At 36.3% G+C, this 26,706-nt stretch overlaps 1 protein-coding gene across 4 annotated transcripts in view; it reads left to right on the top strand.

Moving 5' to 3' along the window:
• ZFR (zinc finger RNA binding protein) overlaps positions 1 to 26,706 on the top strand; it is an 85,861-nt gene that overhangs the window by 5,030 nt on the left and 54,125 nt on the right. For 3 of the 4 annotated variants that reach the window (XM_040494853.1, XM_040494856.1, XM_040494859.1), the window contains 4 exons: positions 14,347 to 14,370; positions 15,842 to 16,124; positions 17,742 to 17,886; positions 19,786 to 20,004. In XM_040494853.1, the coding sequence (XP_040350787.1) occupies positions 14,347 to 14,370; positions 15,842 to 16,124; positions 17,742 to 17,886; positions 19,786 to 20,004 (671 nt within the window). The remainder of the gene's footprint in view (positions 1 to 14,346; positions 14,371 to 15,841; positions 16,125 to 17,741; positions 17,887 to 19,785; positions 20,005 to 26,706) is intronic. The other variant, XM_040494854.1, reaches the window with a different exon arrangement.

The following is a 26,706-nucleotide window of genomic DNA, read 5'->3' as shown; positions in this document are numbered from 1 at the left end:
TTCAACGTTTTTATTTATTTTTGGGACAGAGAGAGACAGAGCATGAATGGGGGAGGGGCAGAGAGAGAAGGAGACACAGAATTCTTTTTTACCCTTTTTATATCTAATATTTATTGAATTTAAAGGCTTTTGGGTAGAGATTTTATAAAAATATAAAATAATTACTTTACCCCCATATTCTTAGAATCTTAGCAAATGTTGTTTAAGGATAAATGTTTAAGTGGATTTTGACTATCATCTGGACATTAGTTTAAATTCAGCATCTGCTAATTCAAAAGAAGGCATCTCATCAGTGATTCTTAAGATCTGTTTAGTATGTCTGTTCCTAAAGGTTAAGTATCTCCTCACATCACTAAGATAACTTGGGTAGGTTGATAGCTGGTGAATTTTTTTTTCCTTTCCTTTTTAGTTTATTTTGAATATAGTGTTAAGAATACTCTCTTGAGGAAAGAATGAGAGTAACATTAGTAGGGTAAAAAAGGAGTAATCCCTAACTGAGAAGGTGAAAAACCAGGTGAACAGGTTTTTGAAACCAATCACGGTGATGGAAATTTACTGGCTCTATAAAAAAAATTCTGCAACTGCTAATTATATCAGCTCTTTCATTGTTGAATCAGAGATCTTAGGATTCATAATGCTTGAATGAGTTTGAAATAATGAAAATTTTCTTTCCAAAAGGATTACTACTGTTACATTGATGATATTTCTTGCCTATGTTATTAGTAGCCTTAAGGGTAGTGTGAGCCAGAATATTCCTGTAGAGAATGTTTAAGGTGTATGCTTGACTGTGCTTTTGTAAACTGCTTTACAGTATACTCTAATGGGAAGAACATGAATTTGGAGCTTGTGAGACTTCAGATTTGAATCTCAGCTCTATCCCATCAGTCATTTGGCCAAATCACTTCATCTTTCTAAGACTGTTCCCTCACCTGACTTACCTTGAGGTGAAGAGTAAATATAAAAACTTCCTACCCTGGTCCTGATTTTCAGTAGGCATTTTACCAATGCTAGTTTTCTATGAAGTATAGATATTTGAATAATACTGTAAGGGTATTAAAGGAATTCATTAGTTGATGTCTTTCATATATTTAATGTATAGAGTTTCATAATCTCAAGGTAAAATGTTTTAAAAGTAGGTAATTGAGTATCAATTGATGGGCCTCAATTTGTGTCATTTTGTTTTTTTTATTTTACTTATTTTTAAATGTTTAAGAGCGAGGACACTTGAGGGGAGGGGAGGGACAGAGAGAGAGAGAGAGAGCGCGAGAGCGCGCGCGCGCGCAAGGGAGAGAATCCCAGGCAAGTTCTGTGCTGTCAGTGGGAGTTTCTCCAAATGTGAGATCACTACCTGAGCCAAAATCAAGAGTCAGATGCTCAACTTACTGAACCACCCAGGTGCTTCCCACTCCCCCACTCCCCCTGCCACCGTGTCATTTTAATGGGGAAGGAAGGAGATTTTTTTTAAGTTTATTTATTTTGAGAGAGAATGAGCAGGGGAGGGGCAGAGAGAGAGAGAAGGATCCCAAGCAAGCTTCGTGCTAAGCCTGACCAGGGGCACAATTTCATGACCAACCTTGAGATCATGACCTGAGCAGAAATCAAGAATCAGACACTTAACCAAGCCACCCAGGCATCCCGGAAATTTTTTATTTGCAAGCAACATGATTATTTTATTTGCAGCCAACAGACAAAAATAAGAGAAAGAGTAAGTACTTAGCAAATTTTCTGAATCTATAATCAGGCAGGAATTGGTAACATTCCTGTTTCAGCAATATTGTGTTAGATTATTAAATTTCAAAATAAATCTTTTTTTATATAGCCACAAAACCTATTAAGTAGAAATAGAACTAATGAGATCTACAAAACACTTAAGGAAAAAATACATTAGGATATAAAGGCCATAAAAGAATACATAAATAAATGAGGATGGACTGGGTCCGTGGAGTGAAAAAATACCATCAAGTTATCAACTTTCTTCTATGTAATCTATATAATGCAATTCCAATAAAAATCAACAGTCTTGGGGGACAGGGGTTAACTTGATAAAGAGATTCTAATGTTGGTAATGAAAATAGTGTTTGTCCAAAAGTAGTCATAACAGTCTTGTAAGCTATGACAAGGAAGGTCTTGTATTATCACATACCCAAACTTTATTAAACAGGAGAATGTCATATTAATCAGTTACAGGGATAGACAAATAGATAACTGGAATAAAATAGAGATCCCAGAGATAGAATTATGCTTATGAGCAGTTGGATTATAATGTATAGCTGTTTAAATAGACATATTCGTTAAATCAGCCAAATTAGTTTTCAGAAGTACACCATCATGTTAATCAGAAGACAGGCCTTGGGCTTCTAAGTGTAGTAATTGACAAAGTATGTTAGAATTACTTAGCTAAATGATTGAAGGTGTGCAGTGCACCCACTATGCTTGGCCATAAATTGCCCTTGGCACTCCTTCCTCAGAATTAGGGTCACTGTTCAGAGTATAGTATTCCTTAGTGCTGTGTGAAAGCTATGTGCAGTGCAGCTCTTTAATTCAGGCTTGTAGAGGACATACTAATAAAATAAAGATTACGTTGGGCTTTAAAAGATATTTCCTATATAATATGTATATTAAAATACATTTTTAGGGAGTAACATGTAATATTTAATGAATATCTACAATATATATGTGCAGTCTCTGTACTCAAGGAGTTTATGCTTTCGTGGGATGTCCTGTGGGAGGACAAATATACCTGCAAATAACCATGCCATGATAATGATCATCCTTGAGTTTAAATGAAATACTAAAATGGGGAATTGGAGGATTCTCACTGTGGAGTTTGAGATGCACTTCCATGGTCTTTCATTCTGAAAATTGAGGGAAGATCATTTTAGACAAAGGAAATGTGTTGAGCCAGGAAGGCAATGTATGATGCTTGATATGATTGAGAGTGGAATGACTTTGAAGTCAGACTACCTGAGGTGAATCCTGGTTCCTTGTACTACTTGCCGTGTGACCATGGGCAGTCTCTTGATATTTAAGCTTCATCTTTAAACTGGAGAAAATATTGTTCCTTTCTTCATAGGATTGAGATTTTTAGAAAGTTCTATGTTGAAGTACAACATAGAGAAAAACTGCACAGTATAGCTTGATGAACTGTCATATACTAAACTTTACCTGTATAAACAGCATCCAGATTAAAAACAAAAACATTATCAGCATCCTGGGAGGCTTCTACATTCTTCATTGTGTTGTTTTGATAATTCAGTGACATAGTATTTGCAAAATGCTGGGTACAGTCCCTGGCATATATTACATCCCCATCAGTGTTAGCTATTATATTCAGTAGACATTTGGAATGGAGCTTAAGAAAGGGATAAGAGTTGGTAGTGTAAATCTGGATATCATTCATATGGTAGTGATGCCCCGTTTAGTTGTTGAGCATGAATGAAACCAGAGAAAGTACAATGGCTGGCATACATCATTTAGTAAAAAATTTTGAACGAATGAGAGAAAAATAGAAAAAATAAAGCCATGGTTACAAACTTGGAAAACATCTGTGTTTAAGGTAAGGCCAGAGAAAGAAATAAGTAGGGCATGCACAGAGTTCCTGGAGGGGGGAAGGCCTTCTCCCAGCTTCTCAGCCTCACTGCAGGGTGGATGGGGTAACTTCACTCCCTGTGTCCTGAGTCCTTGCTAGAAACCTGCATTTCTGTCCACACACCTTGGACCTTGGTCCTGGGGGCTCAAAAACAAAAACAAACTGAAAAAGTTTTATGGTCTAATTTAGTATTCAAATAAGTTCTTGAGGGCCCTAGAGATCACAGGGGCTTAAAGTATTGGGAAGATCAATTAAGTGAAAATAAAAATTTTAATATATTTTTTATTTCTGGGAAAATATATGCTGTATAAAATGCATTAACATTGATATGGTAATCAGTTTTAAATGGGAAAGAATGTTCTTAAAAAGATTTGAAGAAATCTAATACTTTTTTGATAGGAAACAACACAAAAACCTTTTAAACGATAATCATCTAGATGAGGGCAAAGTGCTGTTATTTATGAAGATGGCTTTATAGCTTCTCTCACTCTCCCAGTCCTACACATCCCAAACCATTTTTTTTTTTTTATTGTAAACAGAATACTCATCATAAAATGTAAATTCAGTCACACCACTTTTCTGCTTAAAATCTTCACTGGCTGTCTCTTACTTTGAGAATATCTGGTTATCCTAGCTTTATTAAGGACTTCAGTATCTTATTGTACACATTTATAATTCCTTATCTACATTTATGAAATCAAAAAACTACTGAAAATACTCCTGGTAAGTTTGTAAAACACTTGACAATAAAAAATTGATCTGAAATATCAGGAGCCTATTTTTAGTTTGTGTGTTTTTTGTTTTTAATGTTTGTTTATGTTTGAGAGAGAGCGAGCAGGGAAGGAGCAGAGAAAGGGAGACAGAGAATCAATCCCAAGCAGGCTTCACACTGCCAGCGCAGAGCCCCACATGGGGCTTGAACCCACGGACTGTGAGGAGATGACCTGAGCTGAAATCAGAGGAGTCAGTCACTTAACTGACTGAGCCACCAAGGCATCCTAGTTTTGTTTTGTTTTTCATTTTACTTACTGTGAATATTCATATCTTTAACTGAAGAAATGTTAATGTGTTTGTGAAATAATGAAATTCTTGAGTTTGGAAAGTTACAAGGCACTTTGGTTTAATTACCTTATAGTATCCATCAGCTTTTATTGTACCTAATAGTTGGTGAATTTCTTTTTTGAGCAGTTCTATTTATAAACAGTTAAAAGGATTGACATTTCATGACTTGTTCCTTTTTAGAGGTCTTCAAAGAAAATCTGCTTAATTTTTAAAAGTGGAATAAAATTCATTTTTATCTTGCAATTACTGTATGGATCCATTGGGTCCTTTTTATAAGTCTTAAGATTTACCATATGGGATTTTAGTGATTTTACTTTTCTATGTCTTGAAACATTTTGCTGTTTCATCATCCTAGGAATTATTTCCTCTTGTCACTTATTCCCAACTACACTAAGAAAGATTAATACGATAGAAAAATGGAGGAATGTTGGAATCACCTAGAAGGGTAGTACAATAGTGAAATAACTGGAGGACATTGATTGCATTGTCCTCATCTTTGCATCTTTGAAGAAATATGAAAGAAAGAGACACTACCATTATAGTTGGCTTTTAGTTTTGTCCTTCAGCACAGTTGAGGATTCCAAGCTGTTCATACTTTGTCCATATTGGCAAAGAAAAGAAAATTAACAGGAAGATATTTGACAATTATTGGATAAATAGCATGAATGCCAAAAAACAGGATCACTGTAGACTAATGATAGTGACATTGATTGTAAAAGCAAAATCTCAGACTAAGAATCTTTAGATACAATATCCTAGATGACATTTTTTTTTAAGTCAGGAATCAGTGAGTGAAAAATCAAGTTTTTCTAAGGATTAAAAGGTAAGTATGGTAAGGGCATCTGCATGGCTCAGTCGGTTAAGTATATGACTCTTGATTTCCGCTCAGGTCATGATCTCATGGTTGGTGAGTTTGAGCCCCTCATTGGCCTCTGCACCGAGAGTGAAGAGCCTGCTTGTGTGTGTCTGTCTGTCTGTCTCTCTCTCTCTCTCTCTCTCTCTCTGTCTCTCTTTCTCTGCCCCTCCCCTGCTCTCCTCTCCTGTCTCTCTCTCTCAAAAAAAAGTAAATATGGTATTTTCATCTAATCAGTCAGTAGGAAGGACTTCTTACATAATATTCTGTGACAAGATCTTCAACATCTCAATTTGCTAGAAGTGTATGTGGCAGAATTCTTTCATCTTTTTGTAATGTTTATGCATCACAATTTACTGGATAGGATTCATCAGTGGACAGATACTGAAGGTATGTATGCAGAGATAATCGGAAGGAAGTTGATGGTGTAGAAAGGAAAAGATTGATTAGATTGATCATTCCAGACTTAAAATTGAAAATGTTTGTATGGAGCAAAGAAGATGACTGTCTCTCAAAAAAAAAAAAAAAAAAAAATGGAGCCATCAAATGTTCTAAAAAACTTTTTAAGCATTGTATTTTGACAGTTCAGGTGCAGGAAGAAGAGCCAGAAGTAATAAATTAGAACTCATTGGAGATACATTTGAAATCTGGATTCCACATTTACGAAATAGAAATGTTGTGGTTTGTGCATAAAAGTTGATGAGCAGTTAGGCTCAGGGAACGTGGTTTGTTTTAAAACCAAGAACATACGGAATAAAAATTTGGGTTTCTAATAGGTTTTTATTATCCCTTAATCTTCTGTAAATAATTTGTTAAAATGATTTCAAAAATATAAAAAGTGCCAGGGGCACCTGGGTGGCTCAGTCAGTTAAGTGTCCAGTTCTTGGTTTCAGCTCAGGTTATGATCTCACAGTTTGTGAGTTCGAGCCCCATGTTGGGCTCGGTGCTGACAGCTTAGAGCCTGGAGCCTGCTTCAAATTCTGTCTCCCTCTCTGCTCCTCCCCTGCTCATGCTCTGTCTCTCTCTCCTTCAAAAATAAATTAAAACGTTAGAAAAAAAAAGAAAAAAAATCTCTCAGTGCTTTGGTAGATACATAAAATGCCATAATTTGACCTGGAAAATTTAGAGAAGTCCAACAATGTTGAGCATTAAATTTGGACTCATGAAAAGATAGAATTGTGTTTTGAATGCCATGAAAAAGAAAAAAACATTTTGTCTATCAATTTGACATTTTATCCAAAATTAAAAATAATGCACACACACAGAGTATGTTTTCCAGAGGAGAAAAAAAAAGACACCTTTAATAATTTGAGTGACAGAAGCAGTCTACATTTTCTTGATTGAGACTTTTTCTCATTCCTTTTACAGCATTAGGTATTAAACATTGTTTCTGTTTTACAGTGGTTGCTCTAGAAATTTAATATGGATATTTCACACTGTCCAAAGTTAATCATTATCTTTACTCTCCTAAACAATATAAGGACTTAAAATGCTTTATTTTTTTTTCTTTCTTGCCTTTTTTTTTTAAACTTTCTATAATTTATTTTTTATAACTTACATCCAAGTTAGCACATGGTGCAACAATGATTTCAGGAGTAGATTCCTTAAGCCCCTTACCCATTTAGTCCATCCCCCTTCCCACAACCCCTCCAGCAACCTTCTGTTCTCCATATTTAAGAGTCTCTTCTGTTTTGTGCCCCTCCCTGTTTTTGTTATTTTTGCTTCCCTATAAAATGCTTTAATCTTAATCCTCTCCTGATTTTGTGCCATTATTATACAATATTTTAGATTTTTTTTAACCCCACAACTAGTCATTGTTGAACAAAATTATATAGTCAGTGATTTTTTTTTTAAGTTATTTATTTATTTTGAGAGAGAGCATGTACAAGTCGGGGAGGGGCAGAGGGGGGTGGAGGGCTTGAACCCATGATCCATGAGATCACGACCTTGAGCCAAAATCAAGAGTCAGAGGCTCAACCAACTGAGCCACCCAGGTGCCCCATATTAGTGATTATTTAAACTTACTTTCATATTCACCATTTAAAAAAATTTTTTTTAATGTTTATTTTTGAGAGAGAGAGAAAGGGAGTACGAGTAGGGGGAGGGGCAGAGAGAGAGGGAGACACAGAATCCGAAGCAGGCTCCAGGCTCTGAACTTTCAGCACAGAGCCCGATGAGGGGCTCGAACTCACAGAGAGATCATGACCTGAGCCGAAGTCGCAGCTTAACTGAACAACCCAGGCACTGGTATCACTTTTTTTTTTTTAAGTTTATATATTTTGAGAGAGAGAGAGAGGAGAACACGAGCAGGGAGGGGTAGAGAGAGAATCCCAACCAGGCTCGGCACTGTCAGTATGGAGCCCAATGTGGGGTTTGAACTGAAGAATCATGAGATCATGACCTGAGCTGAAACCAAAAGTTGGTTGCTTAACTGACTGAGCCACCCAGGCACCCTATATTTACCACTTTTTAAACATAAGTTTATTCATTCTGAGATCATTTTCATTTTTCCTAAAGGAAATCTTTAAAAATGTCCTTAAATATGGGTCTACTGGTAACATTTTGTGTGTGTGTTGTGTGTGTTTTTAATCTCATGTTTCTCATTATTGAGAAGTCATCACTTAGGCTCTGTAGGCAAATTGTTTTCCCTCAGTACTTCTCTTTGTTGGGGCTCTTGAATCTCAGGATTGTTATTTTTTTATTAATTTTAGGAAATCTCAGACATTCATTTTAGGTGTGTTTCCTTTTTCTCCATTTGCAACTCTACTTAGATGTAACTTACCACTTTTTTTCTTTCCTCCTGATTTTTTAACCTCTAATATTTTTCACCTCATTGTCCATTCTAAGTAATTTTGGAGACAATTTTAAGTTTAATTTTTTTTTTGTCAGCCATGTCTAATCAGTTATGTAATGCCTTTCTAAATTCCTGGTTATAATTTTTATATATAGTGTATTTTGTCTCTGGAAGTTTTGTTCTTTTAAAAATTCATCTGGTTGTGTTTGATCAATTTCTTGGTCCTTGGTCTTAGTTTTGATAGTCTCTTTTACTTTTTTTAGTGTACTTATTTTATATTTTGTATCTAATAATTCTAATGCTTCTAGTCTTTTCAATTTTTTTTTTTTTTTTTTATTCTGCAAACTCTTGCTCATAGTAACTTGTTTCCTTGTGGGTTTTGTTGTGTTTTTATTGAGAGCTCCTGTTTCTTGGAACATTGTAGCATTTAGAGAGGAAAATGTGTTTTGTGGCATCTGGAAGCACTATCAGCTCAGCGATACGTTAAACGAACTTCTTAGCTGGGAGTGTTCCTAGTTAGAGAATGTGCATTCCAGAGCCCAAACTAGGGGAAGGCTGGCTTGTGATTAATTGTCAGGGGAGACTTCTTTCCCCTTTCCCCAGAGCCAAGGCTGAGATAGTAAAGTTTCTTTTACAATTTTCCCTTAAAAGGGGAAATGGGGGTCCCTGGGTGGCTTTGTTGGTTGGGTGTCCAACTCTTGATTTCTGCTGAGGTTGTGATCTCATGGTTTGTAGGAACCAGCCCCAAAAGCCCTGACGTGTGGCCTCTGTGGTGACAGGGCAGGGCCTGCTTGTTGGGATTCTCTCTCTCCTTCTCTCTGTCCTTCCACCCACGTATGCCTCAAAATAAATAAACATTTTTTAAAAATCTTTAAAAGAAGTGGGGGGAATGGATTTTTTCCTAATTCACCTTCTGTGCTGGTTCTCGTGGGAGTCCCAGAGTTCTAGGCCATTGCTTCCCAATGCCTTTCATGTCTGCTAACACAGAAAATTATGTTTGTTGAGCAGCACAGTAGGTAAAGTGGGAGATTTGGAGCCCTGGATAGGGTTATTGCAGCTGTAGGCAGCAGATATAGGGCTCTGACCATGTGCACTGCTCATTTTCCTGGAGAACTGATTCCCTGTTACAGAATAGAAGGAAATGTTTTTGTTTAAAGATATAATTTAAAGAGTGGGGAAATGAATGATGAATACCATTATAGACTCTAAGTTAATGCTCTATGATAAAATGGTGGTTCTTGAAGCTTACAGTTTTGGGACCCCTCAAGCAGTTACAATTATTGAAGACCCCAAAGAGCTTTTGTTTATGTGGGTTATATTTACTGTCTTAGAATTTAAAAAAATATTTATTGGGACACCTGGGTGGCTCAGTCGGTTAAGCATCCGACTCTTGGTTTTGGCTCAGGTCATGATCCCACAGTTTGAGAGTTCTAGCCCTGCATTGGGCTTTGTGCTGACAGAGTGGAGCCTACTAGGGGTTCTGTTGTCCCTCTCTCTCTACCCCTCCCTTGCTTGCTCTGTCTCTCAAAATAAGTAAAAACTTAAAATTATTAAGTCATTTTAAAATAATAAAATTACCACATGTTAACCCCAAATTTCTTTATGAAAAATAACTAGATTACTATCCCCCCAAAATAGTGAGACAAGAGGCCTTACCTCACACTTTTACAGAGATTTTTATTGTTTAGATTAAATTATATGAAAGCAATAAATTATTTGGATTAAATTATATGAAAGCAATCTGTAACTGAAAAAGGGATAACCTCCTGGATCCTAGTAGTCCTTGGATCACATTTTGAAAATCACTTGTATAAAGATTAAAAAGTATAGAGAGTAGCATGGCAGGCTCAATCTGAAGAGCATACGACTTTTGATTTCAGGGTTGTGAGTTTGAGTCCCATGTGGGGTGTAGAGATTACTTAAATAAATAAACTTAAAAAAAAAAAAAAGAGGTATAGAAATGTTTTCCCTGTTACCAGATGCCACTTATATGGACAAGTCATTGGTACACATAGTTGTTTTAATGTCAGTAGTGACTATAACTTTAGTATGATAGCCAACTCATACTAATGGAACTTGCAAATGCTAAAAATGGGCTCAGGGTTGGGTATAGGTTAGTCCAGAAATGTAGAAATTAGGAGTATCTTAAATTTGTGGTGGGTGGTTCGTCGGTTATTCAAGTTGCCAGTTTGAGAATTCTATTCCAATACTTTCATGCTCCCCCCAGAGTAATAATACTGTAATCAAAAATAAAATAGTATAGAAGGGCTTTTAATGAAAAAATTCCCTTATTTTCCTTCTCCCTTCTTCCCAGTTCCACTTTGTAGAGACCCTTACTTTTAGTGCATTCTGGTTTTATTTCTAACCTGCATATCATGAAATCATATGCTTCTCTGTATCTTAATTTATCAACTTTTTTATGCATTATATTTTGACTTCCTACAGTCAGGAGTTAGTACATACTCTCTCATGCTTCTCATTTCTCCTTCCAAATTCATTGATACGCCTATTTCTCTTACTTCAACACTCCATTTCCATCAAAGGTAGTCAGTTTCTCAGTACTCTCTATTTTAGGAAAAGAATCTTGGAACTCTGGTGCTTTACTTTCCCTCTTTCCCCACCCCATCCCCCAACTTAGCTGTGGTTGTACTTGTGATTAACATTTATGTTATATTCTGTAATCGTAGTTTGTCTTCTGTAATTTAGGTTGATTCTGAAACTTCAATGCAAAAACTTTTATTCTTTTATGATTGTAAATAGTAGTACTTACTGTGGAGCCAAGTGGTGGTGGTGTACGATTATCATTTCTAATATGTTTGTTCCATTTTTACAACCCTGTGCCACTTAATAGAACAATCTTCCTAGGTTCAAGTTCAAATGGATGTTTGTTTTTTACATCCTACTGATTGCTTAACTGTGGTGTCTTTTTACCAGGATCATGCCTTTCTTGAGCAATTTCATATTTGCTGAAGCCTTTCATTACCACCCGCCGCCGCCCCCCCCCCCCCATCTTTTTGGTGCCTTGATTGTATCTTAAGATTTTTCCAGGCTCCTGGTATACTGTCCCTTGTCCAATCCTGTTTTCCTGGACATTTCTCTCCTGGAGGCCTCTATACTGTTTTTACTTACAGTCTAAGCTCATTGCCTGTGTTGGTCTGCTGCACAGCTGCTGACCTGGCCTCTCCTCTCTCCTGGATTTGGATCCACTGTTTATAGGATCTCATTTTTTTTTCTTGGTTTATTTTTTATTGAAGTACATCCTCATGTTAGTTACTTCGGAGAGGGGGGTGGTGTATAGGTAGTAAACTCAGTTCTCGAATGTCAAAAAAAATAATAATTCTGTCTTGATGGTTTAGCTGGGTACAGAACTCTGTATTAATAATCATCTTTCCTTGAATTTTTAAGATAGTCTGCTGCTTCTAGCCACTAGTGTTATCAGTAAAACTCTGATTTTCATTTATTTGTATACAGCTGACTTATTTTTTTTCTTTCTGGAGACTTGAAAGATTTTTTTTTTTTTAAACCTTGAAGTGTTGTAAAATGCTATGTCTCTAGATGTAGTTCTTTCATTCAATTTTGCACTCTGTAGTCCCTTTATTTATTTATTTTTTTTTTAATTTTTTTCAACGTTTATTTATTTTTGGGACAGAGAGAGACAGAGCATGAACGGGGGAGGGGCAGAGAGAGAGGGAGACACAGAATCGGAAACAGGCTCCAGGCTCTGAGCCATCAGCCCAGAGCCTGACGCGGGGCTCGAACTCACGGACCGCGAGATCGTGACCTGGCTGAAGTCGGACACTTAACCAACTGCGCCACCCAGGCGCCCCTGTAGTCCCTTTAAATTTGAAAATATATGCTTCCCTTCCAGAATGGGAAATACTATTTCTTAATTTCTTTCATTTGTTTTTTTCTTTTCTTTTCAGAATTCTTTCCAATTGGATATTGGACTTCCTAGATTATCTTCTCTTTTCTAGTTTTCATATTCTGATCTTGTCTGTATCCCTCAACTTTATCTTCTACCAGAGTGTAAAGTTTTTATTTTATGGATAAATCAGAGTTTTTTAAATTCTTGTTTGTTGCCTTGAGATACTCATTTTCTTTGGATCAATCCTGTTTCTTTTGCAGTTTATAGTAGGCTTTCTTCCAACTGTCTGGTGATTTTGGTCAGCTATCTGTTGTGGTAAGGTCTCTGGTTGGTTTCACTTTCTGGTAAGGAAGGGGAGAAAGCTGGCCATGAACCTCCAGTTTAAGTCCAAGAATATAAAAAGTGTCATTACTCTTTAATATTAATAATTCCCTAAATATTTTATTTTTCAGCCCCCAAGAGAAATACCTTTCCATTTTATGTCTGATTCTTCAAGTATTTCATAACCTTGCTTACACATATTTTTATATGTTTGTCTTGTGGTTAATTAGTTTGTTCTGGTTTAAAACTGACTGAAGTTTATTAGACTTAATTTATTCACAAAGGATATTATCTAAATGGAAGCTTCTTCTGAATGAAAATGAAAGTCTTCTCATTTCACAAATAAATTTTTATTACAAGACTTGGGTTCTTAATTACTTGTCCAGTTTTATTTTAAAAAATTAATGACCATTAAGCCTTAAATTTTATGTAGGGATATAATTTAAGACCTTTTATTCTAACACTCCAAAGTAGGCACAATCCTTGGTTTAAAATATTTCAACCTAAGACTAACTTTGCTAAAACTAATTTGAACTTGAATTTTTTTTTAATTTTTTTTTTTTAACGTTTATTTATTTTTGAGACAGAGAGAGACAGAGCATGAACGGGGGAGGGGCAGAGAAAGAGGGAGACACAGAATCGGAAGAAGGCTCCAGGCTCTGAGCCATCAGCCCAGAGCCAGACGCGGGGCTCGAACTCACGGGCCGTGAGATCGTGACCTGAGCCGAAGTCGGCCGCCCAACCGACTGAGCCACCCAGGCGCCCCAGAGCTTGAATTTTTAAAAATTTACTTACTTATTTAGACTTAGCCAGTAGATATTTAATTGAATTGGTATGGTCCAGGCTGGTCATATACATCACATTAAAGGCAGTTTTTCTAAGGATATTTCAAGTTGAAAAAGAATTTCCCAGATGGGTTTAAGATAACCAGAGAATCTTTATTTTGAACAGCAGACAGTTGCCCTAGCCCTTAAACCCCTGGGAATTGGGACTAGATCATCGTTCATCATGATGCTTTTGGTAGAGGATATAGTTTCAGCCCAGATGATGGGTAGGTATCTGGCTAAGAGCAGTTGGGTTAGGCAGCCCTAGGCATGTACTTTATGATAATTGCTAAAGGTATTGACATACTTTTTATATGGTTACTGGGAAGGGTGATTATAAGATTTATTGTTCAAGCCAAGACACATGGGTGTGAGAGAGTACTGTTAATAATTATGAGGGGACAGTGGGCTTAAACCAGAGCATATTGTCCTCCCTTTCTTAGTCACAGGGTCTTTTAAGGATCAGAGGCAGTATAAGTCAAATTGACTTAACGTTCCTATTCTATTCCCACTCTCTTTTTTGTCCTGTAGGACAAGTTTTGGGGATCAAGAAGTGTGAACAAATATTTTGATAAATAGCGTGGGGTGAATGGAAACTATATAGGAGTCCAAGACTATCTAAATTTTTGTATAAACAAACCCCTTTTATGCAGTGTAGTCTGTGTGAAATTTTATCAGTAAATGTTAAATATAAGTTTCACAGAACTGGTGTATTTATATTTTAAATATAATTCTTTTTCTCAGTTCTAGGAATTTTGAAGAACTATAATATGTTATTGGCATTTTTTTCTTAAGGCTGTGGAATTATCCATAGAAAATGTCAATCCCAAACCAATTTTCCACTATTTAAATTTCCCCTTTCCTGTCTTTCAGTTGTCATATATGTAGAAATTATTAGCTATTTTTAATATCAAAATGTGGAAAACCTCTTCCAAATATAAATTATAAGAGTTTCTTTGGACTTTGTTCTAAGTTTTTGTTTTTTTTTCTTTTTCATATTGGGCTGAAATCTGCCACCCTTCCATCCATTGGTTCTAGTTCTGTTCTCTGGAGCAGCATGGAGTAAGTCTCTTCTATTAGAAGGCAGCTCTCATATCTTCCCCAGTCATCTCTTCTAGACTGAATGTTCCCAGGTCCTCTACTTTTTATGTGAAATAATACCCATACTTATAAGTTTCATATTGATTCCCTTTGAATACATTATAATTATCAGTGTTTTCCCTAATATGGTTAAAATGTGATGGCCCCAAATTTTAATTGTATGCCATATTTGTATGGTATTGTGCACACCAGTGAAGAATATCCTGTACTATAACCCATGAATCAGACACTCTATTAGTGCAGCTTCAGCTTACGTCGGGTATTTTTTTTCTTAGCTATTCTTAACTTGTTGGCTCATATTAAAACTTACGGTCATCTAAAACCTGTCAGCTAAAATAACTGTTGGGGCTTTCCTTTTTTTAGAAGGCATTTCTGCCTTGATAATAAAACTTAAGTGTAATTCTAAGTGTATTAGAATAACAAATACACTTTCATGTGCTAACATCTGTAAGCCTTGGTTTTATATGACATAGACTCTCAATTTAAAAATTAAACATTTTTCTGAGAACTTTAGCTGGAAATTTATTTGATCTACAGTTTTGAAAAATGTTTTTGCCTCTTTATGTTTTAAATGGTTATGATTGAAAAGCATCTGACTTAGGTCCTCTTTTGCAACATGTGCTACATTTTTAAGAGAAAAATAAATGTATGTAATGAAATGCTGCCTGCAACTTGGGTAATTTATCTAAAGTCATAGATAGTCCATTGTAGGTTTTGTGCCCTAGAGCAAGATTTCTCAACCTCAGCACTATTGACATTCTTTGGATAATTCTTTCTTGTGGGTAGTTGTCCTGTTTATTGTAGGATAAGTAACAGCATCAATGGTCTCTACCCACTAGATGCCAGTAGCACACATCAATCACCACCACCTCCTCTGCAATTTGACCATCAGAAATTATCTCCAGACATAGCCAAATGTTACTGGAGGGCACAATCTCCTCCAGTTGATAAGTACTGCCCTAGGGTATCAGAAGTATTTCTTATGTCAAATAAGTAATAGTTTCTCCCTTAAATGTTTTCTGTAATTGGAGTTAGAACTCAATATTTTTAACATGATTTCTTTGTAGAGTTTTTTTAACTATAGAACAAGAATAAAGAACTTTACAAACAAATATTTTTTTAAAATTCCTAGTTTCATCAGTTTTTCTTTTCTTCCTAGTACTGCTTTTTATCCCAGTTTGTCATCCCTGCTTTGTGATATGGTCCATGATCTTAAGCGTAGTATGTGTGACTGTCCAATGTTTTAAAATTAAGGAATAAAAACCATACAAGAGTAACAAATACGGTATTGACTAGGAGGTTTATTGAGTTCAAATACTTGGTGTTTTGTAGCCCGTGATTAAATTTCTTGAAAATGTGCTTTGTATTTTATTAAATGCTTAGATTTTACAACTAAATTGTATTATCTTTATTCTTCTACTCCACAATATAGCCAGCAGCCAGCTTCGGGTGTAGCCTACTCTCATCCAACTACAGTTGCTAGCTACACTGTCCATCAGGCTCCAGTAGCTGCTCACACAGTTACTGCTGCCTATGCACCAGCGGCCGCCACAGTTGCAGTTGCCAGGCCTGCTCCAGTAGCTGTTGCAGCTGCTGCAACAGCTGCTGCTTATGGAGGCTACCCCACTGCACATACAGCAACTGACTACGGTTATACCCAGAGACAACAAGAAGCACCACCACCACCACCCCCAGCTACTACACAGAACTACCAGGTAAGAAAACTACTGGTTCCAGTAGTCTTGACATACATGCTTCAATGGCCATAGTGTGTGATACAGTGTCCAAGCCAGTGCTTTCAAACTTGGGTCTTCGGAAATCTACCTGTAATGATGAAGTGAGTGTGTGTTCATAGGTAATTTAGGGGCATCCTTGCAGTGAGTTTTATGTTAGTAATTCCCCTGAGTCCATTCAACTCCATTTTGTATCTGTGTCTGCTTTAATTAAAAATATTTTCCATTAATTACTGGTTAAATATTAACCAAGGTTTTCAGAAAAATGAAGACATAGTGAAGATGCTCCTTGTTTGTATTATGGCATTATTCATCCATTTGGAACACAGGCTGTGTCTCCTCTTTTGAGAACCATGAGCCTAAGCTATATAGGCCAAACAAGTTACATAGTGTTCTCTTGAAATTTAACAAGGACAGAAAACTTGCCTGTACATTCTTCCGCTCAAGGTATTCTTTCTTGGTATGTAACAAATTGATGACTGCTCTTACTCATTTAGTTGCTTTTGGTTCAGTCTTTTGGGGACCCAAAGATTTAATTCCCTTTTATAGTAGTACTATGTTTGTTATGACACTAAATTACTACTTACTAAATTTGGTCCTCATGTTTTAGTAACCCATTTTCTGTTTGTTTGCTTTTAGGATCTGTATTTATTTATTTATTAATTGATTGATTGATTTACATGTTTGTTTTGAGGGAGGGGATGGGGGAGGGACAGAGAGAGAATCCCAAGCAGGGTCAGCACAGAGACTTACACAGGGCTCAAACTCATGCAAGATCATGTCCTGAGCCAAAATTGAGTTGAATGCTTAACTGACTAAGCCACCCCAGCTCCCCTAGGATCTTTTTTTAAACTCAGATCCTTCTGGACTTTGCCTAGTTTTCCTATATTCTTTCTAAAGTATATAAATTTATTTTGTTCAGTAATGAATTGACATGTGAATCATAACATTAGTATTTTCTGTTACTATTGGGCAAGTTACTAAACTCAGAATTCCTTTTGCCATGTGTGATTGTTTTTATTATGTCCAGAGACACAATATAATAAATCCATTGTTTTTAATAGGGTGTATGCAACCCATCATTTTCTGGGCCTTGCCTATTTTTTCAGCCTTTCCACCTGCATGTCCCCCTCCTCACTTTATGCAGTGCCAGAGTTCACCCAGCTCACCTTGATCTTCACTGCTTTGGAGACTTATATACGGTGTTCTTTCTTCCTGGAACCTGAGTTCCCCTTTCCTCTCCACCCAGAAGCTGCTACTCATCATGTTGTTAATAGTGGTAAAGAATGAAAAGAAAGCCAGAGCAGTCAAAGCTTAGAACACACAGGTGGTCTTTACTATGAGATCCATTTTTAAAGATAGGCATTATTTTTAAATGCTTCAGTGATTTTTTTTCTGATGTGAAAGTTAAACATGCTGCTTGAAATGGTTTTGACCTTATTTGAAGTCCAAAATGATTGCCCTTTGTTTTGAATTTGATTCTTATACATAGGTCTGTAGTTAGTTGTTTTCCTTTATTACACTTTTATATGGTAGAGTTGGGGTTTTTTTCCTGCCACTTCACTTACAGGAAGACTTTCTTTTATTGCCTTTCTTTAGGACTCGTACTCGTATGTAAGATCCACCGCTCCTGCTGTAGCTTATGATAGTAAGCAGTACTACCAACAGCCAACAGCAACGGCTGCTGCCGTAGCAGCTGCTGCCCAGCCTCAGCCTTCTGTTGCTGAAACCTACTATCAGACAGGTGGGTTTTATTAGCATACAGTTTCATTGAAAACTACTAAAATAAATTGTTCACTGTGTTTAATGAAGGTACCCTTTTGAGTTCATCTAAGGTCATTGTGTTACATTACTTAAAAAGAAGCAGGTTTTAGCCTTGTTCTCTGTTCTGCTGTTGTAATGCTTTTGAGTACCAAAGAGAGAAGGCCATGGGGACAAATCCTAATCATGCCCTTTTCTTACAGTTCTCTTCCTGCTATGAAATAAGCTATACAAAAGGAGTTATGGTGATAATTTCTGGCCACATTCTTATCTTCACTAGAGATGCTCAGAACATATTGCTGCCTGCCTTTGTGTAACCAGTGGAGACCCTTTGAGGCCCCCCACCTTTTTAAGTTTTTAAATTTATTTTGAGAGAGAGAGTGCAACTGGGGGGAACGGCAGAGAGGGAGGGAGAGAGAGAATCCCAAGCAGCCTCTGTGCTGTCAGTGCAGAGCCCCACACAGGGCTGGATCTCAAGAACTGACCTCATGGCCTGAGATGAAATGGAGAGTCGAACACTTAACTGAGTCACCCAGGCACCCTGAAGATGGATTTTTTTAATAGAGATTGAATTGAAAACTTTTAAAAACAGCTGAGCTCAGAAAAGTAGACAGTTCATTTATTTTAATTATTTTTGAAGGACTGTGAGAGTGTGGGTAGAACCTTGGATTAGGAAAAAGTAGGACTAGCCTCTAGTACTGACTTTACCACTAATGTGGGTAGTGATTTTTACCTCTTTTCGTCTCTGTTCTCTTATTAGTAACTGAGGTAGTTGATCCAGATCTCTCTAGGGTACTTCTAGTTCTCAGATTTTTATGAGTCTCTTAAAAGTGGTATACAAATATTTTTATAGTTATGATTGATTTTTCTTATAGTTTGTTCTCTAATGATTTGTGAGTACACTGATCTGTAGTGAACTTCCTAGTTAATTATCAAAGTTAGATTGTATTTAAGAGTCAGAAGAGCCTTGGTTTAGTCTTGGGTCTGATATTGACTATGAGACTTGTAAGTCATTTAGCTCTTGGACATTAATTTCCTTTTGTAAAATGTCCTGATCTGTGTGTTGTGTGGATCAAGTTTCATACTACAGTTTTATAAACTGAACTGCTGTTTATTTAAGGTGCCTTTACTAAACTAAGCATAAGGTACTGGCCCTCTGATATTTGGGCCTTTATCAGGAATTAGACTTGTATGCCTTAATGATTGTTAATAAATGATTAATTATTTAGGGCTTAATAATAAGGTTCCTAAGATTCTTAAAGCAAAATAAATATTTTGAACATGGTCAAAGGCAGCAGAAACCTGAATATTAGCCATTTGAGAACAATTGCACTCAAGCCATTGGGCATTTGAAGATTTAAGTCAGTGTCACCTTATGAGTTGAAATTAGACTGAAGTTCACTATGGATGAATTAATAAAAATGTGATGAAGTATATTTGAACAAGTTGACGTAATTAAACAATGAAATTTTTATTGTGAATTGAAATACATATTTGAGGCTCGCTATTCCTAATATTAAGCATAATGCTCAAATTAGACTGACTAGCCTAAATACACACACACACACACACACACACACACACACACACACACCTTTTCTAAAAACGTTATTTAAGTAGTACTGCTATTCAGTTAGTTGTAAATTTGGACAAAATGCCATTTTGGAAATACATAGAAAGCATCTGAGAATGGGATATTAGATGAATTTATATAGATGTGTTATTTAATTGGTAGTAAGAATTTCAACCCTTGTGCTAAGAAAAAACTTCTAGCATCAGATTTACAGTTGATGTTTATACTTAGTTTATCAATATCCTTGAAAATTAGAAAAAATATCAAGGTACACCCTTCTAATTTTCTGATGTCTCTTTCCCATTTTAGCCCCCAAAGCAGGTTATAGCCAAGGTGCAACTCAGTATACACAAGCCCAGCAGACTCGACAAGTGACAGCCATAAAACCAGCCACACCAAGTCCAGCTACCACTACTTTCTCCATTTATCCTGTATCTTCCACCGTACAGCCAGTAGCAGCTGCAGCTACTGTGGTGCCATCTTATACCCAGAGTGCTACTTACAGTACCACGGCAGTTACTTATTCTGGTAAGATGGATAAGCTGTGTTTAAATGAAACTACCTTATTTTATGGAATGATCTTCCTCCCAGTAGCCAGAATTGAATTAATTGATAGTTGTTGTTATATGTGCATAATGTAACAAATAGACCGTACCCTAGGTTGTGTTTTTGTTGGTGGTGGTGTTACTGTTTGTTTGTTTTTTTATTTTTATTTTTTTAAGCTAGGAGATTTTAACACTGTAAAATGCTCTTTGGGCATTTGAAAGGTAGTCATGAGTCCTGGGCCTAGCATTGCAGTTAGAGAAAATAACACCTAGTATTTTACATGGTCATTTTTTTTTTCCTGACTTTTCCAAATGAATTTGAAAACTTAAGGTTGACATTCAGGGACTACCACTGACAAATTGTATGTATTTCAGCTGTGTCAGGGAGCTGTTTCTTTATCTTTATTATCAGGAATAAGTAATCTTGAAAATATTAGGTAGCTTTTGTAAACATCCATAAGATTGTTCTGTAACACATGTCTCTTAGAAGGACAGAATAGCTTTATTTTCCTTAAATAATCATATATTTTTTTATTATCTTATTAAGGAAAGTATGTATTTCCTTAAGTAATCATTATAGTGAGAGAAATATAATCACTAAAATCTTACTTATGTCCACTGCTTTTCTCATTTCTAGCTGAGGTACTTTGCATGTTTCAGTGATTAAAGTCATATGTTGTGGCAGCTCTTTCTGCCCACAGGTCCTGTCCCAGTGCTTTAATAAAACCACCTTTTTAGATTGGGGAAAAAAAATGACATGTTGCTTTTTTGTAGATCTGTAACCTTGCATTACTGTATGGTTTGTTTTGTTCTGCAGTTTATTACTTAATACCCCATCTTGTTCCATGGAGGATTTAAAGCAATATGGGCAATTTTAGTTCTTGATACTTTGTTGTAGCTTGGTGTTAGAAGACTAACTACAGAATTTTAAAAAAAAAATTTTTTTTCAGATTTTTTTTTTTTTTTAATCTCTTACCCTATGCAAAATTAAATGCTTATGCTGGGTGCTAGGTATATAATGGTGAGTTAGGCAGACATGGAGTATTTAGGAAAACCTTTTTTTTCTGGCTGGAATACAGGATACACGGGGTAAATCTCAAGATATGAGGCTAGAAATGTCATTGTGAAAAGCCTTGTAGGCTCTGTTATAGTCTTATGGGCCAAAAGGGTGCCAAAGAGGAAATCTGCAGAACAGGAGCAGTAGGAGCAGGTTTTAAGTTAACTGTGGCAACCATGCAGGAATGAATTAGGAGTGAGGAAATGTTATTATTCCTAGGTCTGTGATTCCTAGGATTGCCAAGATACTTTTCTGTCTCTCTTTATCTCTGATTAATAAGTTATAACTGCATATGGAATTATTTCAGTGAAATCTAACTAGACACATTTTAAAGTTTTGTTTTTCTCTTTTTGAGAGAGAAGGGGTGTGTGTGTGGTGGGGGAGGGGCAGTGGGGGGGTGGAGAGAATCTTAAGCAGGCTCCATGCCTAGCACAGAGACCAATGCAGGGCTCACTCTCACAACTGTGAGATCATGACCTGAGCTGAAATCATGAGTTGGACACTTAATCGACCCAGCCACCCAGGTGCCCCTGGGCACATATTTTAAAAATGTCCACATTAACTTCAAAATAAGGAGTACAATGTATTCTTTCCTATTGTTGCTTCTCTCTTACATGTTCTCCTCCCTCCCTTTTCTCTTTTCCATTGTCTCAGTTGCTTGAATAAATCTTACACAGGATGAAGTTAATTGTTTTTATTTACTGCTATATTACATGAATAATACATGTAAATACATTTAAAACTAGAAACTATAGATAAAAAAGGAGAAAAAATTAAATCATTGGACATCTACTCCTAGATACTTCCTGCCATTAACATTTTGGTGTATGTCTGTCTTTTCTTCATGGGAATATACATATACAGTATATACCTTTTTTTTTATAAAAAGGAATTTGTCTAATGCATATTATTTTGTTAATTGGCTTTTTTCTCATTGTGAATGTTCTTTCATGTCATTAAATTAAAGTATATCATCCTTTTGATTTGTTTTTCCCCAACTTTTTATTTTAGAAAATTTTAATTTTGCAGAAAAAATAGTACAAGTGTACTACATACCATTTAACTAGATTTATCAATTAATATTTTATCATATTTGCTTTATCAAAACACATTTTCAAGTGGTTCAGCAGTATATTTACAAGTTGCAGATGACTTGGTGCTTTGCCTAGAATTTTTCAGCATGTATTTCCTAAGAATAAGGGCATTCTTTTACGTAACCAAATGCAAATATCATAAAACGAAATTGAACATGGATATTATCTAATTTCTTTAATTGTCCTCAAGTGTCTTTTATGGCTGGGCTTTCTAGGTGTTTGGTGTGTTTGCACTTTGTTTTATTTATTTATTTATTTACTTATCTTATCTATTTAATGTTTGTTTATTTTGAGAGAATGTGCACAAGCAGGGGAGGGGCAGAGAGAAGGAGACAGAGGATCCCAAGGAGGTTATGTGGTGTTAGCCAGAGCCTGATGCAGGTTTCCTGCTCAAGAACTAGGAGATCATGACTTGAGCCGAAACCAAGAGTCAGGTGCTTAAGTGACTGAGCCACCCAGGCTCCCCATTTTTTTTTTTTAAGTTATTCTTTCTTTCTTTTTTTCTTTAATGTTTTAATTAACATTAATGTTTTAATGTTTATTTATTTGGGTGGGGAGGGGGAGGGAGAGAGGGAGACACCGTATCCGAAGCAAGCTCCTGGCTCTGAACTGTCAGCACAGAGTCTGATGCAGGTCTCAAACTCAGAAGTCATGAGATCATGACCTGAACCGAAGTTGGACATTTAACCAACTGAGCCACCTAGGCACCCATGTGCTTCATTTTAAATTCAGATTCTAATCAAGGAGCATGGATTGTACTTGGTTGTTATACCTTGTTAGTTTCAGTTTTCTTTAATGTAGAATAATCTCCTATTTTTATCTTGTCTCTCATGACCTTGACATTTTTGAAGAGTTCAGGCCAGTTGTCCTATAGAATATCCCACAATCTGGATTTTTCTTTCTTTATGCTTAGATTATGACAGCTTTTTAGTCAATAAACTACCTAAGTGAACTTTTGTATCTCATCACATCAAGAGCACATAAGTAATGTTATAAATTCTGTGTTGGTGATGCCAGCCAGGTATAATGACTATCAGATCTCTCCATTTTAAGGATACCTTTTTCACTTTGTAAGTAACCGAGTAATCTTTGGGCCTATTACCCAACTACTCTTCACTCTATGGTGTTAGATCCTTTGAAAATCTCTTAACTGAATCAAGTTCAATGATGGTGGATGTAAAATCCTTTTACATTGATTCTTAGCACTCTTCTCTAAGGAAGAGTCCCCTATTCCTTCTTTTTTAGTATTACTGTGGACTCATTCTTTTTTATTCATTGTAGTATAATCCATTATTCTCTTTTTTCTTTTTGAGGCACACATTTTCCCAAATTTGGCCAATGGGATCCATTTCATTTTTTTTTTTTTTTTAATTTTTTTTTTTCAACGTTTATTTATTTTTGGGACAGAGAGAGACAGAGCATGAACGGGGGAGGGGCAGAGAGAGAGGGAGACACAGAATCGGAAACAGGCTCCAGGCTCTGAGCCATCAGCCCAGAGCCTGACGCGGGGCTCGAACTCAGGGACTGCGAGATCGTGACCTGGCTGAAGTCGGACGCTTAACCGACTGCGCCACCCAGGCGCCCCTAATGGGATCCATTTCAAACTAGCTCCTGAGCCTTTTGGACTTGGCATCGTTATTCTTTGAGCCCCTATTTTGTTTTTGGCACAGTAAGATATTGCTGATACATACACTTAAAGCATTTCCTGCCCAAGTCTCACACTCAGCCATTTCACAAAGGAGCTGTGATTTCTAATATAGTATTTAGAAATCAAAATCTACGTTTAGAAATACGTAGTTTTTAATGGGTGCGTGATATTTTATTGTATGGATGTACTATATAGATTTTAGAGTTTGTGTCTTGGGATGCTTGGTTTCGTATTAGGGAAAAGCTAAGAACGACATTGAGTTAAATAATCCTTGTATGAAAAGATTTGTGTAGTTGTCAGTTGTTTTCCTAAGATAAATTCCTAGAAATTCCTGTTGTGTCGAAGGGTATGCACTTGAAAAAAAATGCAATACACAGTGTGAAATTGTCATCCAGAAGAGTCATTATTAGGGTGTCTGAGTTCTGTATATGCAGTTTTATATCAGCTACAATTTAGGTTAGCTATTTTTTTGGTGTCATTAAGAGGAGTTCTAGAATATTGGTATGTACTAAATGGTGACTTGTAGCATGCTGAGTTTTCTACTGAAGTGGTATGTTTTTGTTTGTGATATCTTACACTTAAAATTTCAGCTTATTTAACTTACTAATAAGCATTTTAAATAAGAGTACTTTTTAATTGAAACTGTTTTAGCCCTCAAAAATTGAGCTTTTACTTAAAGATGCAGCCTTATATTTGTTTTTCTACAGTGCTTTTACAAGAAATGTACGATTGTTTGCAAGTGTTCATAGGAGATTAAGTAGTAAGCTATAGTTAAGCTTGCCTTTTATTAGTTTTAGACTACATGTGTACAGATGGAGATTATTTTGTAAATAGTAAGCTTAACCTGGTTATTTTTGTGGTTTAGATAACTCAGTGTTTAAAGTACTTCACAATCTCTTAGCCTCAGTTTTCTCATCTGTCAAATAAGGAGATACTTGCCTTAACACACCTGTTTTGAGACTTCACTGTGTCTGGAAAACTGCCTGTCATACTGTGGATTCTCAATTGAAAAAAAAAAAAAGCAAAAAACTACAAGTCCTGGTCATCCAGCATTGTAGTATGCTGTTGCTGTTACCCTGTTTTTTTACTTTATGATACATAATTCATGAGGTTACATTTAAGTGGCATTTTTACAGTTTCTGTATATAACAGCTAGTTATTTAGAAAATATCTATTATAAAGATTCATACAAAAATCATGGTCCTAGCCAGTTTTAATCTAAAGGTAGCTTTAACTAGACAACTTAATGGATTTTAAGAGTGATATTTAAACTATTATTTTGAAGATACTTGGCTGTGAACTTAATTATATTTTTCTATCACATTCCTAAAAATTTTTTTTATTTTTTATTTATTTTTTGAGAGAGAGAGATAGAGAGCAAGCTGGGGAGGGGTAGAGAGAGGGTGAGATACAGAATCTGAAGTAGGTTCCAGATTCTGAGCTGTTAGTACAGAGCCCGATGTGAGTCTCAAACTCCCCAACTGTGAGATCATGACCTGAGCTGATGGACACTTAACCGACTGAGCCACCCAGGTGCCCCTCTTCTATCCCATTTTTAAATAACAAAGGACATTGGTAAAACTGACCAGAAAAGAGTTCATTGATCTGTATAGGTTTTCCCTTGATCATTTACATCAGTTGTTCTCTTTTTTCTTTCTTTTTAAAAAATGTTTGAGGGAGAGAGAGAGAGAGAGAGCATGTTAGCTGGGGAGGGGCAGAGAGAGAGAGAGACCAACCGACCCAAGTAGGCTCCAAGCTGTCAGCACAAAGCCCGACGCGGGGCTCGATCTCATGAACTATGAGATCATGACCTGAACCGAAATCAAGAGTCACACACTTAACTGACGAAGCTGCGCATGCGCCCCTACATCAGTTGTTTTCTTATCTGATCATATTCTTAGTATTGATATACCTACCTACTTCTCCCTACTTTTATTTTTAGATGTTTTCTTCTCTTATTACACTTTCTTTCTTTTTTTTTTAATGTTCATTTATTTTTGACAGAGACAGAATGCGAGTGGGTTAGGGGCAGAGAGAGAGAGGGAGACGCAGAATCCGAAGAAGGCTCCAGGCTCCAAGCTGTCAGCACAGAGCCCGACGCGGGGCTCGAACTCACAAGCTGTGAGATCATGACCTAAGCCGAAGTCAGATGCTCAACTGACTAAAGCCACCCAGGCACCCCTACCACACTTTCTATCTTTAGAAGCATTTATGTAATTTAATAACCTGACATAAAACTCTAGGAAGCCTTTTCATGCAAGTTATTTGGTCTCTTTTCTAGATATTTCCAGTTTCGGATGCCATGATTCTGATTTCCCATGCATCTTAAAATCCTCACCTTTCTAATTAATGTTTTCTTCCCTGCGTGTAGATGCCTTGGAGCTAGTGGGTCAGAAGTCTTATTTATTTATTTTTTTTTCCAATAAAGCAGTCTGCATTTGAGACATCAAAAGTTCAGTTTTCCTCAAGTAGTTCTTCTTTGCCATCCTGGCAACCAGGAATCTTTTTTTTGAGCCTTACATGACTCTTTTTCCACTCATTTCCACTTCAGAGAAAAAAGAAGTCTTACTGTAATGGGGTAAATAGGGAGTCCACCAAATTTCCAGAGATCTTAGTTTAGAAAGGGGGTAAGTTTTCTAGTTTTATACAGCAACTTTGTCAAATTGAAAACTTTTATAGATTTTTTAGGTCTATAAATCACTGAACATAAACAACATGTGTATATGTATTATGTTTATGTCAGTAACAAGCTTCATGTGCTTATTCATTACACTTTGAACAATGGACATGGATAGAATCCATACATTCAACCAGAAAATATAGTGCTTTTGTCTCTTTTGGAGGATGAAAAACAGTGTATTTGGTCCTTAAGTCCAAAATCTTCCG

Source organism: Herpailurus yagouaroundi, unplaced genomic scaffold (assembly GCF_014898765.1).
Source record: "Herpailurus yagouaroundi ecotype Mexico unplaced genomic scaffold, PumYag 29, whole genome shotgun sequence".
In the NCBI taxonomy this organism is placed as follows: domain Eukaryota; kingdom Metazoa; phylum Chordata; class Mammalia; order Carnivora; family Felidae; genus Herpailurus; species Herpailurus yagouaroundi.
Note: the sequence above shows the minus strand (reverse complement) of the source record. Positions and strands in the feature narration are given on the sequence as shown.